Source organism: Engraulis encrasicolus, chromosome 15 (assembly GCF_034702125.1).
Source record: "Engraulis encrasicolus isolate BLACKSEA-1 chromosome 15, IST_EnEncr_1.0, whole genome shotgun sequence".
NCBI lineage: Eukaryota > Metazoa > Chordata > Actinopteri > Clupeiformes > Engraulidae > Engraulis > Engraulis encrasicolus.
In genome coordinates this window covers 1,953,812-1,969,899 of record NC_085871.1, presented here as the reverse complement: position 1 = coordinate 1,969,899, position 16,088 = coordinate 1,953,812, and the positions used below count along the sequence as shown (strand labels likewise).

Sequence of the window (16,088 nt, the reverse complement as noted above, 5' to 3'; positions counted from 1 at the left end):
ACACTGCACATGCACATATGTTTTAAGTGTTTATTTTGCAGCCGCATGAACATTAACACATAGGGAGAGGTTATATACTTATTTTGTACCTTACTTTATATCGTTGTTTCTTTTACATCAAATGTAGTATGTCGTTGTAAATAGTGTGATATTGTGCTCTGAATTGTGAGTTGGTTAGTTGACAAGTTGGAGACCTTATTTAGTGTTTCTGTGACGGTTCTGTGTTTCATATAAAACAGAGTTTAAACACAAATTGCCTCGGGTGGGTGCCTGCAAAATAAACACTCTAAACGTGAAAGTCAATAGTAAAACAAGTGCTTCTGTTAAACGCTGTCCCCAAAAACACACATCAGGGTACAGATCAGGCAATTTCTGGTGAGTCACAATGCGCATGTGCAGTGTGCAAAGAACCCATATCGGGTAGGCGGTCCGTGTTGGGCACCGACAATACCCCTCTTATAGCAGGAAAGCTGAGCTATCGCCATCCATTTTTGCACTATTTTGCATGAATTGCTCATTTTTGTCTGTGCCATAGGAATCAATGGGAGTGACACTTCTCATAATTAGACCTTCTGTTATGACCAGAGATGCATATTGTGACTTGGACTTGAGTCACAAAGTGATGACTTGAGACTTGACTTGGCAATATTAGGTATGACTTGTGACTTGACTCAGACTTGTATGCTATTGACTTGAACTTGAGTTTTAGGTTGCAATGACGTGTCAACCCTAAATGTACTCCATTTTCTGTATTTGGACATGGTCACTTGTTAAAGACTTAGTAAAAAATGAGACTTGGACTTGACTCGGCTTTGGTACAACTTGGACTTGGTCAAATGTGTCTTAACTTGTGACTTGACTCGGATTTGATTCGCTTTGAATAACTTATTGGTGGAAAAAAATCTCAGAATAATAAAATGTTTCTTTATTTTAATATTGAACTTTTGACAAGAAACACCTGCAGGTGCATATATGAAAAATCACTATGGATACATTCCATTCCAAAGTCCAATCCTTAAGAGAAAGTAGTTCCCACCAAAAATTTTGCATTTTTCCAACAACTGAAACAAAACCTTTTGGATCAGTCACATGCTTATGTTTTTGACCTGCACTGACATTTAGTCGGTTGGTTTCATAACACCTTGGTGTCACATCAATGTAGTGCACAAGTGTCCGCCCCTTTCCGGACAGTTCATGGGGCCCGAGAAGTCAACAAAAATTGACTGTGCTCTAATGGACTGATCAAACCTATTACCCGATCCACTTTGCCTTTCCCCTTAGCCACCCTTGTGGACAATAAGGTAGATAACTCAATCCTCCTTATTGTTTGGACTGTTGGATCTTCTGAAGCAGTAACTCCATCTGTGCATTCAAGTTGGGCTGGCCCTTCTTGGTTTTCCTTTTCAGGAGGTTGTACGTTGCCATCTTCTTTTCTTTGTACATCTGGACTGCCTGTTCCCGATCAGCTGTGTATTTCAGGTATGCCTGCGAAAACACACATTTCAGGAAAATGTTTAAAAAGGTCAAATAGCAGGACACAGTGTTGCAGATAGCCTCCAAAATCGCCTCCTTCTATTTGTGTTAACAGTGGTGGAAGCTATGCTGTCCTAAAACGCCAACAACATTGGACATATACAGGTATTTAACCATCATCAATCATCAGCAGTCCCAGTCTATCCCATAGCATTCCTATACCACAGGGTAAGTGCACAATCAACAAGGGGTAAAATCAATAAATACATGGCAGATAAAAATGATCAATAAATACATGGCAGATAAAAGCTACACAAATGCAATCCCTGCTCAGGCCTGCTGGGATTGCACTTGTGTAGCTTTTATCTGCCATGTATTTATTTTGCTTCTTGCTAACAAAATTGCTTTAGGGTCATTTCACGTGAAATCAGACACTTTGGGACCCGACCGACACAGATTTCAATCATACTTGCTGTGCCTGTTTAGTAGCAAGGTAGCACCCCAGAACTGCCTTTGTGTGAATTTGACACCAATATTAAGGGAGAAATAGACTAGCAAAGGTTTAAATATGCGGGTAGGACACTATGCATTCAGCCTTGATTATATCAGTCAGTGTAAGTCACAAAAATATGTCCGTGGTGTTATTTGAAAGCTCTTTTCTGGCTCTACAAATTACACAAACAGCATGGAACACAACAACCCTCAGAAAATGAATTATCATAAATTGAAAAATTAAAAATTGAATATCAAAAAAATATATATTTTAAAATGGCCAGTTCCTTGTCTAAACATAGCCTGCAATGTCATGAACAACACCTGAAATGCAGGTTTTTGGTTCTTTATTCATTTCAGAGACTATGGGACTCAAAAATATGGCATCATACAAATCACCTAGTAATAATATGGTGATACCATAGTAATATCTCATGACAGCATGTCTACCGGAATGTGAAGGATGGAGATGGTCCATGAGGATGCAGGAAGTTCAGTTTCACCTCTCCAGTGCTCGGCATACATTCCTCAACACATGCTAGACACTAGTTGCCATCATACACAGCTACAACATAGCCTATGATGCTTGAACATTTTAATGTTAAATTAATTTAAAATGCCCGTTATGCCAGATGGCCAGTCCAGCCCTGTCCCTGAGACTACTCTATTACTACTTAATTACAACTCATTTCAACCTTTATGTCCCATTATCTCTGAAATGAATAAAGAACCAAACACCCCATTTTCAGGTGTTGTTTATAACCTTGCAGGCTATGTTTAGACAAGAAACCAGCCATTTTAAAATATACGTTTTTTATATTATTTTTTTAATTTTTCAATGCATCATAATTCATATTCTGAAGGTTGTTGTATTCCATGCTGTTGAGTCATTTGTAGAGCCAGAAATGAGCTTTCAAACAATACCTCAGACATCCTTGTGTGGCTTACACTGACTGATATAATCAAGGCTGAATGCATAGTGTCCTACCCTTACATGTAAACCTTTGCTAGTCTGTTTCTCCCTTAATATTGGTGTCAGATTCACAAAAATGCAGTTCTGGGGTGCTACCTTGCTACTAAACAGGCACAACAAGTATGATTGAAATTCGTGTCGGTCGGGTCCCAAAGTGTCTGATTTCACGTTATATGACCCTTTACGGCAGACGTGATGACAGCAACGCAGCCGGTCTACCAATCCAACCCGCAGAGTGTGAAATCACTAGTGATGCAATATTGACAAATAAAGGCGTATTTTATGAAGATCAAGCGAATTCAAACTTAGTGCTGTTTGGAAGGACAATTTATCCTGCCTTTGGGACAATTAAAATGAAAGCTGTCCAAAGCAACGGTTGCATCTATTGTGGAGCTCCATAATGACATAGTTTTGGGTAGGGTGCGCACATCCATCCAACACTTGTTGCAGGTGCCAGACAAAAAAGTCAGACAGTTGAAAAAGGTAGGTCTGAACACTGCCGATAAGCTCCAAAAAATAATAATATGCCTGATCGAAACGTTACTTTTTAAATAATAAAGTTTATTTTTTGGAGCTTATTGGCAGTGTGCAGACCTACCTTTTTCGTCGAGCTCCATAATGACCCCATTCATTCTGTCTGGGCTCTGTGCTCCTCCGTTGGCGCCCCATAGAGTGCAGTGCCACCTGGAAAATGTTGCGAGTTTGCTCTCTCGTCATACTCATAAAACCTCTCTGAACCGACCCTTTTCCTCGAGATTTGAAATAATCTAATCCCATTGCAGACCTGTGCAGCAAACTACAGTCAGTTCAATAGAGATGTGTCTAAAAAAGTGCCAACACTGCTCTGCATTCTCACCTCTTTCTTTTCTTTACGCTCCTCTTGTTGTTTCTTGTACTGCTCCTTTGTTCTGTTGTACGATGTGGTTTTCTTTCCCGTTTTCCTAAGGGACCAAAACATGAAGCAATTCAGTGATGTCAAAATAATCGGGTATTCACTTTATGTTTTGAGGACATCCATCAGGCCTCAAGGGGCCCGTATGAACAAAAAGGGACGGCTGGTATAAGACTAAGAGGGTACAGACCTTTTTAGCCCTCCAAACTTAAAGTGATACTGTCCCATTTTTGGAAATAAGCTTATTTTACACCTCCCTTTGAGTTAAATAATAGGGTTTTACCGTTCTCCTGTACTTTCAACCGTTCTCTGGGTATGGCAGTGCAAATTTTACCTCCATGCTAGCAGTTAACATTGAGTCCTATGAGACCAGCTGGCGGCTAACTGGTCTCATAGGACTCAATGTTAACTGCTAGCTTGGAGGTAAACTTTGCACTGCCATACCTAGAGAACGGTTGAAAGTACAGGAGAACGCTAAAACCCTATTATTTAACTCAAAGGGAGGTGTAAAATAAGCTTATTTCCAAAAATGGTACAGTATCACTTTAACTTTGTAAATATTTCTGCCGCCCCCACGTTGACATGAAGTTGGCACCTATGTGTAACACAAATCATCCTTCAAACACTTACATCTGAGTCAAACATCTGTAATTACATCTTGGACAAATTGTCTATATTGTGTAAATAAAAGGTATTATTCTAACTGTTTTACAGTAGAAGCACATTTGAATCATCATCATGGCTCATTTAAGAACAAGACACAGATTTTTGCCATGACCAAAGGATGATCCCTTTGAATAAGATGTTTTATGAAATGAGACTCACTTATTGCACCAAAGTGGCTTAAAAGGAGGGTGTATAATGCATCATTATCACACAAGGCCAGACCTCAAACCCATTGAAAATCTTTGGAATGTGCTGGAGAAAGCTTTGCACACTGTTCAGAACCCATCTTTTTTCAACAATGTAGTGCCGTCACCTGTCCTGACTACCTAGTCTTTGAGAAAGTGCCAGATAATCACTTCCCTTTTTTAATCACTGCGTTTATTTCATAACATACGGCTTTAAACCTTATTATTTAGCCACTGCAATGTGAAAGTCAAAAGTCTTTTTTGAAATATCGCCCGCAAATGTTATGTTGACGATTGTATTTGACTGTTGACCTCTTCATGAGGGGACACACAACATATGCTGCAGTTTGCGGGCTCAAGAACTTTGGAAAAATATCAGAAATTGGCCAGTTTCACACCATAGCATAGCGTGGCGGCAGCGAAAAGATGACGGTCTTTCTGCCGAGTCTCGGCCGGTGTGTTCCACTCAGCCTTTCACACTGACCGCGTCTGCATGCTTCGCCAGTCCTGTTCAAAATCCCAACTTTGCCATTCATTTCAACACGACACCGCCTTCCACCGCTGCTAAAATTCGGCTCGAGTTGGATTTTCCAAATGCAGTGCGGCACCGTGGACGGCGGCCGTTCTGGTGTGAAAAGGCCCAGAGCCAAAAGACAGCCATCTACGGCACACTCCTTGAGCTGCAGACGCTTTGACATGGCATGATGCCTTCACTGCTGTCTTTTCTCTCTCTCTCTCCTTGCTATCAATACAACTAACAGAAATGAAAGTAAAGCACAAGTTGTTACTATGCCTTTCATTACAGTGCCCCTTTTTCGGCACACGTCGCACGCCACATGTCACTTTGTAGAACAAAGGTGCTGATTACACTCGTGCGGATATTTGAAAATGCCCTTTCCCCCTGTTTACCTGTAAACATGAAATGTGGATAAAGATAAAAACTTCATTGTTACAGGTGCGTTTTAGCAACGTGATTTTTTAAACCACAGTTTTGAAATGTGCATTCTCAAACTCTGTTTATGTGTTAAACCAGAGGCCAAAACCAATGCATTTTCAAAAATATCCATATACATAAACAGCTTCTAAACTTGGTTTCATGCAAGTGGTCATATAAGTGTATGTAAGGAGGGAAAGCGTGGAAAAGTTTGGATGCATTGAACTTCAGCCCCCCAAAATTACCAGTGGCCATGCTGAGGTACAATGCTAACAGGAGTAACAGCACGTCTGACTGACTGGGAGCACACACAAAGCTCAGACAGGTATGGATTAGCTCATCTTAATTGAGAGAACACATTTTATTATAGACGTATGGTGGACCGATCTTTTAGGGAACAAATGATTATTTTTCAAAATCATTTTAGATGTGTATGTGTGTGTGTGTGAGAGATATTGGTTGTCTTCAGGGCTCTAAATTAACACATGGCCAAATGCTGATGAAACTGAAAGTTTGGCTGATAGAACTGAAAACTTACTAGCCACTTTGACTGGTAGCGAGTGTATGATTGGCTAGTAAAATGGAACTATTAGTCAAATTGGCTAGTGATGAAAAAAGTTAATTTCCAGCCCAGAGGCTCATGTACAAAACTTGCTTGAGCACATAAAAGCTCTTTAAGTAATGGGTTTATTTGCAAAACGGTGTATCTCCATTTTGTAGAATGTTGGGAAATTGACATTTTTGTATTGGGCATTCCATTGAATTGCATTGCAAACTGCATTTTATATAGGTTAAAAAGGTATGTTATCAAAATATTTGAATGGTAAGAATTCACACATAGGTGATGGGACCTCTGAACAGTCGTTTCCAATAATACAATGCAAAAGTAAAAAAATGGAGATACACCGTTTTGCAAATACACCCTTCGTATCTTTTCACATACATTTTCATATGTACTAATACTGACTTAACATGAAAAAGTGCATGTGTACAAACTTTCATGTGAAATCAGACATACCACAAAAATCAGCATGAAAACCTGTTTATGCATGGACTGATGAAATTTTAAATGCAAATGTATCGTTTTCAAATTTTCCCTTAGAAAAAGATTCAGCAAGAAATCTGAGGAGGTCTTTGTGGATGAGGCCCCTGGTTGTATGAATGTTGAGTAACCGCCGTTGCCTCACCTGTCTTGTTGCGGAGATGATGCGGGTGTGGCCTGTGTACAGAGCTCTTTGGTCTGTCCAGAGGAACAGTCTGTGGGTTGGGGTTGAGGCACTGCATTCATCCTGACCCCAGCAGCAGGGGCCTCGTGCTTTTGGCTGCTCTCCTCTTTCCTTGGCGGAGGAGCAATTCTTTCAGTACTGCGTTGTCTTTTCCGCTGTTCATTTCTCTCTCTTTGCTCCTCGGCCAAATATAGGTGCTGAAGATGATCTGGATACTCTGATTTCAATTCGGATTTCTGGCCCTTGCTTTTCCACTGCCTTCGAAGCAATTTTCTGTACTCGTGTTTGACTTTCTCCTTCCTTTTGAGAGCAAATCCTTGGCCTACATGAGAAAGAAGAGAAAAAAAAACAGCAGCACAGTTTTAATATCCATTAAATTAAAAAAAGAACAAACTTGTTGAAATTCCTTAATAGCCTATAAACAAGAGTCGCAAATTAGTAGTATTCAAAATGTTGATTTTTCAAGCGTTTGATGTGACCTCAGTGTTTCCCACAGAAATTTTGGAAACTATGGGGGCAGCTGGGGCAGCGGCATTTCACACGGGCCAATGGGGTTGGTGGCATTCACGCTGCGACCTTGCCTCCTCCACTTGCGCTTGTTTCCTCGTCCCGCCTCCTGGCCCCTCCTCCGTGGAGAAAACGATAAAGTTTCCCAGCTGTCAGCCTAGCCACAACAACTTTTGAGGGACTGTTTTTCATTCACCATCCCAATTGCAAATGAGAAAAAGACTCTACAATTGAGCTTTTGCAAGATATTGAAATAGTAGGTGCGATCCAGATGTCGTCAACGCATAGGCTACATGTGCATGTAGACATCAATGCACCCTGGATGAAAATGCTGCATGACGGTTAGATTTCCTGTCAAACTTCGAAATTTCGTCGATGTTGCGTTGACGAGGTGACATGTCACATGGTGTCAAACTATCGCGGGATGCATGCGACTGCAGTCAGATCTTGCAACCTCTGCAGTTGCTTATCCTCTTCAACGCTCGTCTGCGGACTGCCTCCGAGGTCACGCGCCCATGAACTGGTTGGTCAACAACTCACTCACGTGTGTATCTACGGCGGAGCATTAGTCTCAATAGGAGAGATATATTTTGCAAATCTCTGAGAAAGGACCTCAGTTCTCAATTTTTGAGAAAAAAGTCAAAATTTGCGAAAAAATAAAGACAAAAGTTTTGAGAAAAAAGTCGAAAATTTAAAAGTCGAAACTTTCGAGAAATAAAGTCGAAAGTTTTGAGATGCAAAGTCAAAAGTTTTGACATACAAAGTCGAAAATTTCGAGAAAAAAGTCAGAAATATGAAGAAGGCGGTCCTCGGAAGTGACATTCACTGGCGGTCAGTGGACATGAATGAGACCAGGCAGTCAGATTGCCTGGGGCAGACGCAGATACATTCGTCTCGCATTGTCCTCGGCGGTTCAGCAGGACACCGGAGTCATATCTGTGGCAGGTGTACAAGTTTATGCCACATTATGTGATATTCAGGTATATGTGTCGAGTAGGACTGTGGTTGGTAATGCAACAGTGTTGCCGCGGATGTTCTCCGGCTGTTAGCCCCAAGTATTCGGCTAGTGTAGCTAGTGGCTCATGCTTTGTGGTTAGCTTATTAGAACTAGCCACTAACTAGCCCTTGAATGTGAGCTTCGCTGAGTTCAACCCAGGCACGTGCACTCCAATACGGCAAGGGAGGCACGGCCTCACCAGCTCCACATGAGAATGATGAGATGCAGTAAATGTGAATAATAGTAACAATAACAGCTATTGTTTTCGAGTATCTGCACCATAACTACCATTTGAGCAGTATTTAAACAGTTTCACTCATTTTCAATCATTTTCGTGGCCAAAGTCGTAATATTTGCCCATTTCATGTCAAATTGCTCCGAATACGCTGAATTTGGGGCAACTCTGAACTGGCCTCACCCCGGATTGCGCAATCCCTCGTTAACAAGCTTGAGCGCATGCGCCATTTTGCTCGTTCTGTGAATGCAACCTGGTAATATTGTATTAAACGTTTTTATACACTTAATAGAAGTATGTATGGTGTGCCCTCATTTCCTGATATTTTTTTTACTATTTTCTACGTGTGATTATCATTTCTTTACTCTGAACGCTTTGGCATAACGCCCACTGAAAGATACAGAGGTGAGGCCAGCAGTAGCCTGGCCGCGGGCTCGTTCTGGCGTTGAGAGTCTTGCTGGCCAGTTACGTCATAGCGAATCTGAAGTTCACAATACAGTCAGTCGGTGTTGTTGGCTAGCTTGTTCACTTTGACTGCTACAAGTGGATTTCATAACGAAACTAAGAGCATTCTCAAAGTTGGATTTCCAAGGGGAATATATGTGATAAAGAATGGAGGACCGACAGAGCTGAAGGGTTTGCTACTGCAGGTGACCGGTCAGAAGATTAGAACTACCCGATCATTTCAAAGTGAGTGGTAGGCCTACAACAGAAAATATTTTTTGTTTCCCCTGTGTCTTGTTTGCAACCGGCGAGAATGTGTGGAAGACCATACGCATGGGATTTTACGACTTAACAATTCACTAAGGAGCCTCACGAAACACAAATTCTCGCGGCTACTCATATTCAATGCCAAATTGCTTTGGAGACGTTTGGGGCGTCTCGAATAGATGTGGTTTTGGATGAACAGCACCGGCTAAACTAACGTTAGCATGCACAACGCCAAAGTGATGGAGAACCGTGAAAGAGCTGCGCATGGACCCGATTTACGAGTTACGGTAAGACCAGTGTTTCCTATGTGTGTGAAGCCTGTGTTTGTGAGACCCGTGGGGAGAGAGAGAATCCGCCGTGATTCTGTCCGGTGTGGTAGCTTTTGTGATAGGCACCGGATTCTCATGTGCCCTGTAACTGTTTGTAAAGTTGAGTACAGGGTACCGTTGAGGTAAATCAAATATACCCGTGTAACTACAAGACTCTGATTTAATTCCAAAGTGTAGCCATAACAGAAATGACTGTCCCATAATATTTGGTGACCATATCGAAGCTTGTGTAATATCTGTTTATGTTGACATTCGCTTCCTGCCACACCTTTGTCCCACATCGCTTGCCATAGCCTCGTACAAGTAGATGTACAGTAGGCCTACATTTGCACAAGAATCCGGTGCGCATCACAAAAGCTACACCGGTTTGTTCGCCGTGGTGCTCGGCGGTCTATATGACACCATGTTTTGAATCCTGTGTGTCTTTCATTGAGCATCCGCCGTGATGCTCAGTCCACATTGGTGCTGCTGTGTGGTTTATGTGAGATCACTGTTTGAATCCTGTGTGTGTGTGTGAGAGCAGTGGTCTGTGAAGGAGCTTACACTCTCCCCTCCTCTTCTCTCCTCTCCCCTCCTCTCCTTTCCTTTCCTTTCCTTTCCTCTCCTCTCTTCTCTCCTTTCCTCTCCCCCTCTCCTCTCTTTTCCCATCTCCTCTCCTCTCTTTTCCCATCTCCTCTCCTCTTCTCTCTTCTCCTCTCCCTCTCCTTGAGCTCCTCTCCACTCCTCCTTTCTCCTCTCCTCTCCTCTCCTCCTCTCTCATCTCATCTCCCCTCCCCTTCTCTCCTCTCCTCTCTTCTCCACTACTCTCCTCTCCTCTGCTGTCCACATTGGTGCTGTGTGGTTTATGTGAGACCACTGTTTGAATCCTGTGTGTGTGTGAGAGAGAGAGAGAGAGAGAGAGAGAGAGAGAGAGAGAGAGAGAGAGAGAGAGAGAGAGAGAGAGAGAGAGAGATCTAATAGCATTTTCTCTGCGGAAATGCAGTATGTCAAAATATGTGGGTAGATGACGTGACGTGTAAATTTTGCTGTCGCAGGCTCTTAAAATGAAGTAAATTCATGCTTTCAAAATTGTCAATGCTTTAAATGATTAAACTAATGTCGTTGTTGTGAAAAAGTAATGTGTAATAAATACAGAGCTTAAATAAGTATACTTAATTTTGAGTAAAATGTCACATTTGTCCTATGGTGTGACTGAGGCAAGCCTGGTTCTCCATATTAAAACATTTTTAAATAAATAATCAAAACTCAGTCATTTGTCTAAACAACCCTGGCATGTTTTTCAAGGTGTCTATTTTAGCAAGTGGCAATGCCTAATTTTTTCCGTTTTTCTGAGACAGTATGGACTTGTGAAATTTTGTCACAGAAAACTATGTCCTGTGGTGTGACGTCATATTTTTGGTTAATTCTGTGGATAATTATCTATTGTTGAAGCACATAAATTGTGACTTTAGACCCTTAAGAAGCCAATGGCAAGGGTGGATTTTAGATTTTTCTCTCAGAGTTCTTCAGTCAATCAATTATGTTTTGCTACCACAAGATGTATTAGTTTTGTAGTCCTTTGGTGTGACAGCCATAAAATACATTTTGACAATAGTGTATATTTTTCATATTTTTTTCTTATGTAGATGTATGAAAATGCATCTTACTAAAGGTGAAATTGTATTTCAGTTGGCAACGACATGGCTTTAAATTAACTCAAAAGCTCAAAAGTCCTACGGTGTGATGGTAAAAGTCCTATGGTGTGATGGTAAAAGTCCTATGGTGTGACACTTTGGAGTATCACACCAAAGACAAACAGGTCACACCAATGGACTAGATATTTGAGAAATAGCTTTTAAAACAACTGGTAGTACATTTTTTTGTTTTGTTGTTTGACTAGATAAATATTGTGTATTCAAATTACTTATTCCTTTATTGGCCTTTGGGATTTATACTTTGATGCATTGTTGATGAATATTTGCTGTTGATTTTAGATACTGTCAAATGATATAAAATGTCATTAATGGTGCTTTGAAACCATAAAATATAACGGTAACAGTGAAGGAAAGATCAGTGAGAGAGTATATAGAGGAGTATAGATGAATAAAGTATGCTGTGGAGAGCTCAATATAGGCCTAAAGCATAAATGTGCTGTCCAGCTTGAGATACCAAACAGGCACTGGCCACTACACACCACAGGTTCAATGGTGTGACAGTCATAGCATACCTTCAAAAGTGTGATGATCATGCCAAGGTCACACTTCAGTATGAGTCTTATGAGCTCTGCAGGTTACATTTAATGACCGCATGGCTGTTATTAAAAGTTACGATAGGCTGACAATCGACGATTCAAAGACTTATAAGTGTAAAGTGTAGGTCCATATTGACTACAACATTATATTATGATCAAAAGACAAAATAATCATGTTGATATATTTGTTTCTGGCTCAGTTTTGCATTTATGTCCTTTGGCGTGACATGAATGTCCTACGGTGTGACATGTTTTAAACGCTCAAATATTTGTTTGAGCTAAACAATATGTTTGATAAACACTGAATATTGCATTAGGGAAGAACAAATTATCGTCCCTGAAAAGTTAGTATAAATTCGGACAATTTTGAACATTTAAAAGAAAGATATCCCTGTTTTTCCTCGAAGGTTTCTAATAATCTCACATCTAATGAGAAAAAAAATACTTAAATGGTAATTTCTCATTAAATTAAGACTTTAAAAAATTGCAATAAATATGAAGAGTGTAACAATGTTCATAAAACTCCATCAAGCCATTTCTACATTACTTAATATATTTATTTCTTAACGTCACACCAAAGGACATATTTTCAGCAAATTGCTTTATCAACGTAAATAAATAATCAATGAATAGACCAACATTGTGACCACTTGGATTTTTTGAAAGATTAATTGCTGCACTACGTAGACATATACTTTTTTCCCTCATAAACAATGTTTTGTGAAAAAAATGTTTTTTGCTGCCTATCCGTCATCTACCCATGTAGGCCTACCTTATGTTAAGAAAGCTGCTATGACATAATGGAACTTGTCGGTAGGCCTATTTGGCAATTATTTATTTGAAAATCTGATATTGAAAAAGTTACTGCCTCACCAGCCATAAATCCCACCGCACGTCACTGGTTCAACCAGACAACTTGGCAGCAATAGGCAACCTCCGAGGCAAACACCTGTTAGCAACCACACTCCCTCTCGACACATACGGTATACTACCTCCTGAATATCACATCATGCAGCATAACCTATAGCTCCTGCAGCCATGGATCCGCGGTCTCCTGCCGAACCGTCAAGAAGAGTGTGGATGTCATGTGAATGTTTGACTTGACTTGACTTCATGTTGCTGCTCTTGGAACAATCTGCCCGACCACATCCAGAATAGGCTACCCCTTCACTGGCCATGTTTAAGCAACATCTCTCACATCTCTTCCTCCTGGAGGCTTATGGCTGCGTTCCACAAGCACATTCACTTGCACCAGAGATTTTATTAACAGGAAGAACTTTGCTTGCGCTCACGCCCTGACGCGCGCAGACACACTTAGCTACACGATAGCCTACCCTGGGAAGCGACCTTGGGTGTTTTGGAAGGCGCTATAAAACGAAAGTATTATTATTATCATTGTTATTATTATTGACTTGACTTCAGTCGACTGTCTCCCTCCCAGTCCCAGCCAGTCTCACTGGTCTCAGCCATAAGTCCACCGCCAGTGAATGTCACCTCCGTGGAGGACCGCCTTCTTCATATTTCTGACCTTTTTCTCTCGAAATTTTCGACTCTGTATGTCAAAACTTTTGACTTTGCATCTCAAAACGACTTTATTTCTCGAAAGTTTCGACTTTTAGATTTTCGACTTTTTTCTCAAGACTTTTGAATTTATTTCTCGAAAATTTTGACTTTTTTCTCGAAAATTCTGAATTCCTTTCTCAGAGATTTGCAAAATATATGCCTCCTATTGAGCCTAATGCTCTTCCGTATGTATCTTGTCTCACCTCTACACAAGTTTGCGCAGGTCCCCACTTCAGCTCCTCCTCACTGCCTGCCCCCCCACTCCTCACACGTGGTGTGTTAGTAGAGCAAACCAGTGCGAGCTCATCGTCTCGTTCATATTTGTGGCCGACTGTAAATGCGCTGTATTTAATAACACCCACATCGTGACAACAAGTTCTCGCTCACGTGCCTTTCGCAACATCGACGCTCGCAACAAACTCGTACGCGCCTACTCAGTGATGTCATCATGACGAGAAGCAAGTGGAGGAGGCAAGGTCGCATATTAATACCTCGTTCAAAAAGTCGAGAATCCCAAGAAAGCCGACCTAAAACCTCGGGAAAGTGGGCGTGAAGATTTGGTGACGCAATGTCAGATCGATAATTATCGAGGTTGATCTCAGGCGGAAGTGTAGAACAACGAGTTCCCGAGCTTGTGTTTTGTATGACGACACACGCATCATCAACATGGCGCCCATGCATGGAACTAGCATGTAAACAGTATCATAAATGCTAAAATATCATCTTGTAATCACTTATCAACAACACCAGTTGATGTCATTCAATTGCAGTTGTACATATGTCAGTACTGTTGGTATCTGACTGTTTGATTTAGTCTACTTAAGCTAAAATGATATGTCGTGGGTGTGGAGGCTCAAGGTGAGGTGAAAAAAAGAAAAGAGAACCAAAACAAAACACGCATGAATCCCGAATGTTCCGGCATCAGTGGCGTTCTTGCACCAAACTCCAGAACTCGATTGTCATGTGAGCAGTGTCGTCAGCTGTCTCGAGAGGTCCCGAGCTGGTGAATGCAACATAAGTACATTCGACATGACATCAACGCAGACATGGTCTCGTTCATATTTGTGGCCGACTTTAAATGCGCAGTATTTAATAACACCAAAGAAAATGGAATCTTGTACAAGAACGACAACTAGCTGGTGTGGCCAGGAGTGGCACTGCAGCTATGTTATCGCAGCCAAGTAAATAATGAATGGGTGCCAATGGGGCTGTACGCTTCTCTTAGAACTATCTGCCCGTGTGATTTTTTCCCTGGAAACAATGAAGTCGCGTTCGATAGATATGAGTAAGTGAAAGCATTTGCCGACACGTTTGCATCTTGTCAAGTGTTAGATTCGTGAAAATGACCCTTATTTCAACTATAGCAATGACATAACACGTGACAATCGACTTTACGGCACTACGCCATTTGTTTTGTAGTTTTAAGTCTGACTTCAGATGTCGATGTGTTTAAAGTTATGTTAGGATTGTTGCGGACACCTGTTATTTATTGCATTTAAGGTGGTGGAAAAGAGGCATGTGTACATGGGGTAAAGGAAATGACTGCGCTCTTGGGCACCTTCAATTAACATGTTGGACGGTGGTGGGGGTTGAGGTGTGTGACCGTAGATGTCTCTGCTAGGAGGATCAGTCAGAGTACGTCTCTCGTCAGCTCTGGTCGTGAATAGTCGCAGAGATTCCTCAGCCAGCAGGTATTAGCCGAATGCTAGCGTGTTGCAGGACAAAACTAACACGTCTTTGGGAGAACAAAGCCATGTCAGGAACCTTTAACTTCACTTCTAATACAACTTCCATGATAAGGTACAGAATGTGCACACATCTTTACAAACCAGAGAACAGAATCGTCACAAATCCCTGCTGAGCCATTTAGCCCAATAGGCTCCCATTCATCTTTTACTTGGCTGCGTGCGCCAACGGGGCTATAATGGGAGCCAATGACAGACGCCTATCTCATAGCTTAGAACATTTCTGATAACACCCACATCGTAACAACAAGTTTTCGCTCACGTGATTCGTCAATGTTGGTCGACAGCAACAAAGTCGTACGGGGCTAATGTTGCGACACGAGCGGAAAGTGACGGCGCAATTACAGGATCAGTGTATAATATCCTTCCGTTTAAATGACTAATCTCAAGACAACCACACGTGTTTTGACACCAAAGACAACCACAACATCTGTCATTTGTTCATTTAGTCAGTAAATCTCAGAGCGTTTAAACTTACCCTCGTGTAAACTCCCATGTGTTTGGTTGTGTTCGGAAACCCACTTCCGCTTGTTTTTATGTTCCGATCGCTGTACTTTAGAATTGTTTGGTCTGTACCCAGTGGATTCTCCGTTTCTGTTCGTGTGTTTTTTTCCTGGTGCCATTTTGGTAATTAATAATAACAGTTTAATACATCTGCGGCAGCGTTAGCGTACCATATCACCGAAATTCTGTGACCATAATCTAAAAGCGGCTACAGCCATAGACGTGTATGGCTACAGCAGCGACAACAGGTTAACTTCCTGTCACAATTCCCGTTCTTCAAAATAAAAGTTGTGTTGGTTAAGCCAACTGCCCGGGTAATAATAAGCGTTCCAAAAATATTTACCAAACAAGAATCCTTTTACTTTGAAAGAAAAAAATGTACGTGGACTCCGTGGAGTCCACCAGGGAATTTGCCTGTTGTTGTCG

The 16,088-nt window shown here is 41.3% G+C and overlaps 1 protein-coding gene across 1 annotated transcript; it reads right to left on the bottom strand.

The window, feature by feature from the left end:
• Nucleotides 1–904: 904 nt before the first annotated feature.
• On the bottom strand, nt 905–16,082 carry ccdc59 (coiled-coil domain containing 59). Its single transcript, XM_063216790.1, has 4 exons — nt 15,637–16,082; nt 6,803–7,163; nt 3,795–3,879; nt 905–1,485 (listed from the first exon to the last, which is right to left on the bottom strand). The coding sequence occupies exons 1-4, from the start codon at nt 15,779–15,781 to the stop codon at nt 1,321–1,323; spliced, it is 756 nt and encodes a 251-aa protein (XP_063072860.1). The 5' UTR covers nt 15,782–16,082; the 3' UTR covers nt 905–1,320.
• Nucleotides 16,083–16,088: the final 6 nt, after the last annotated feature.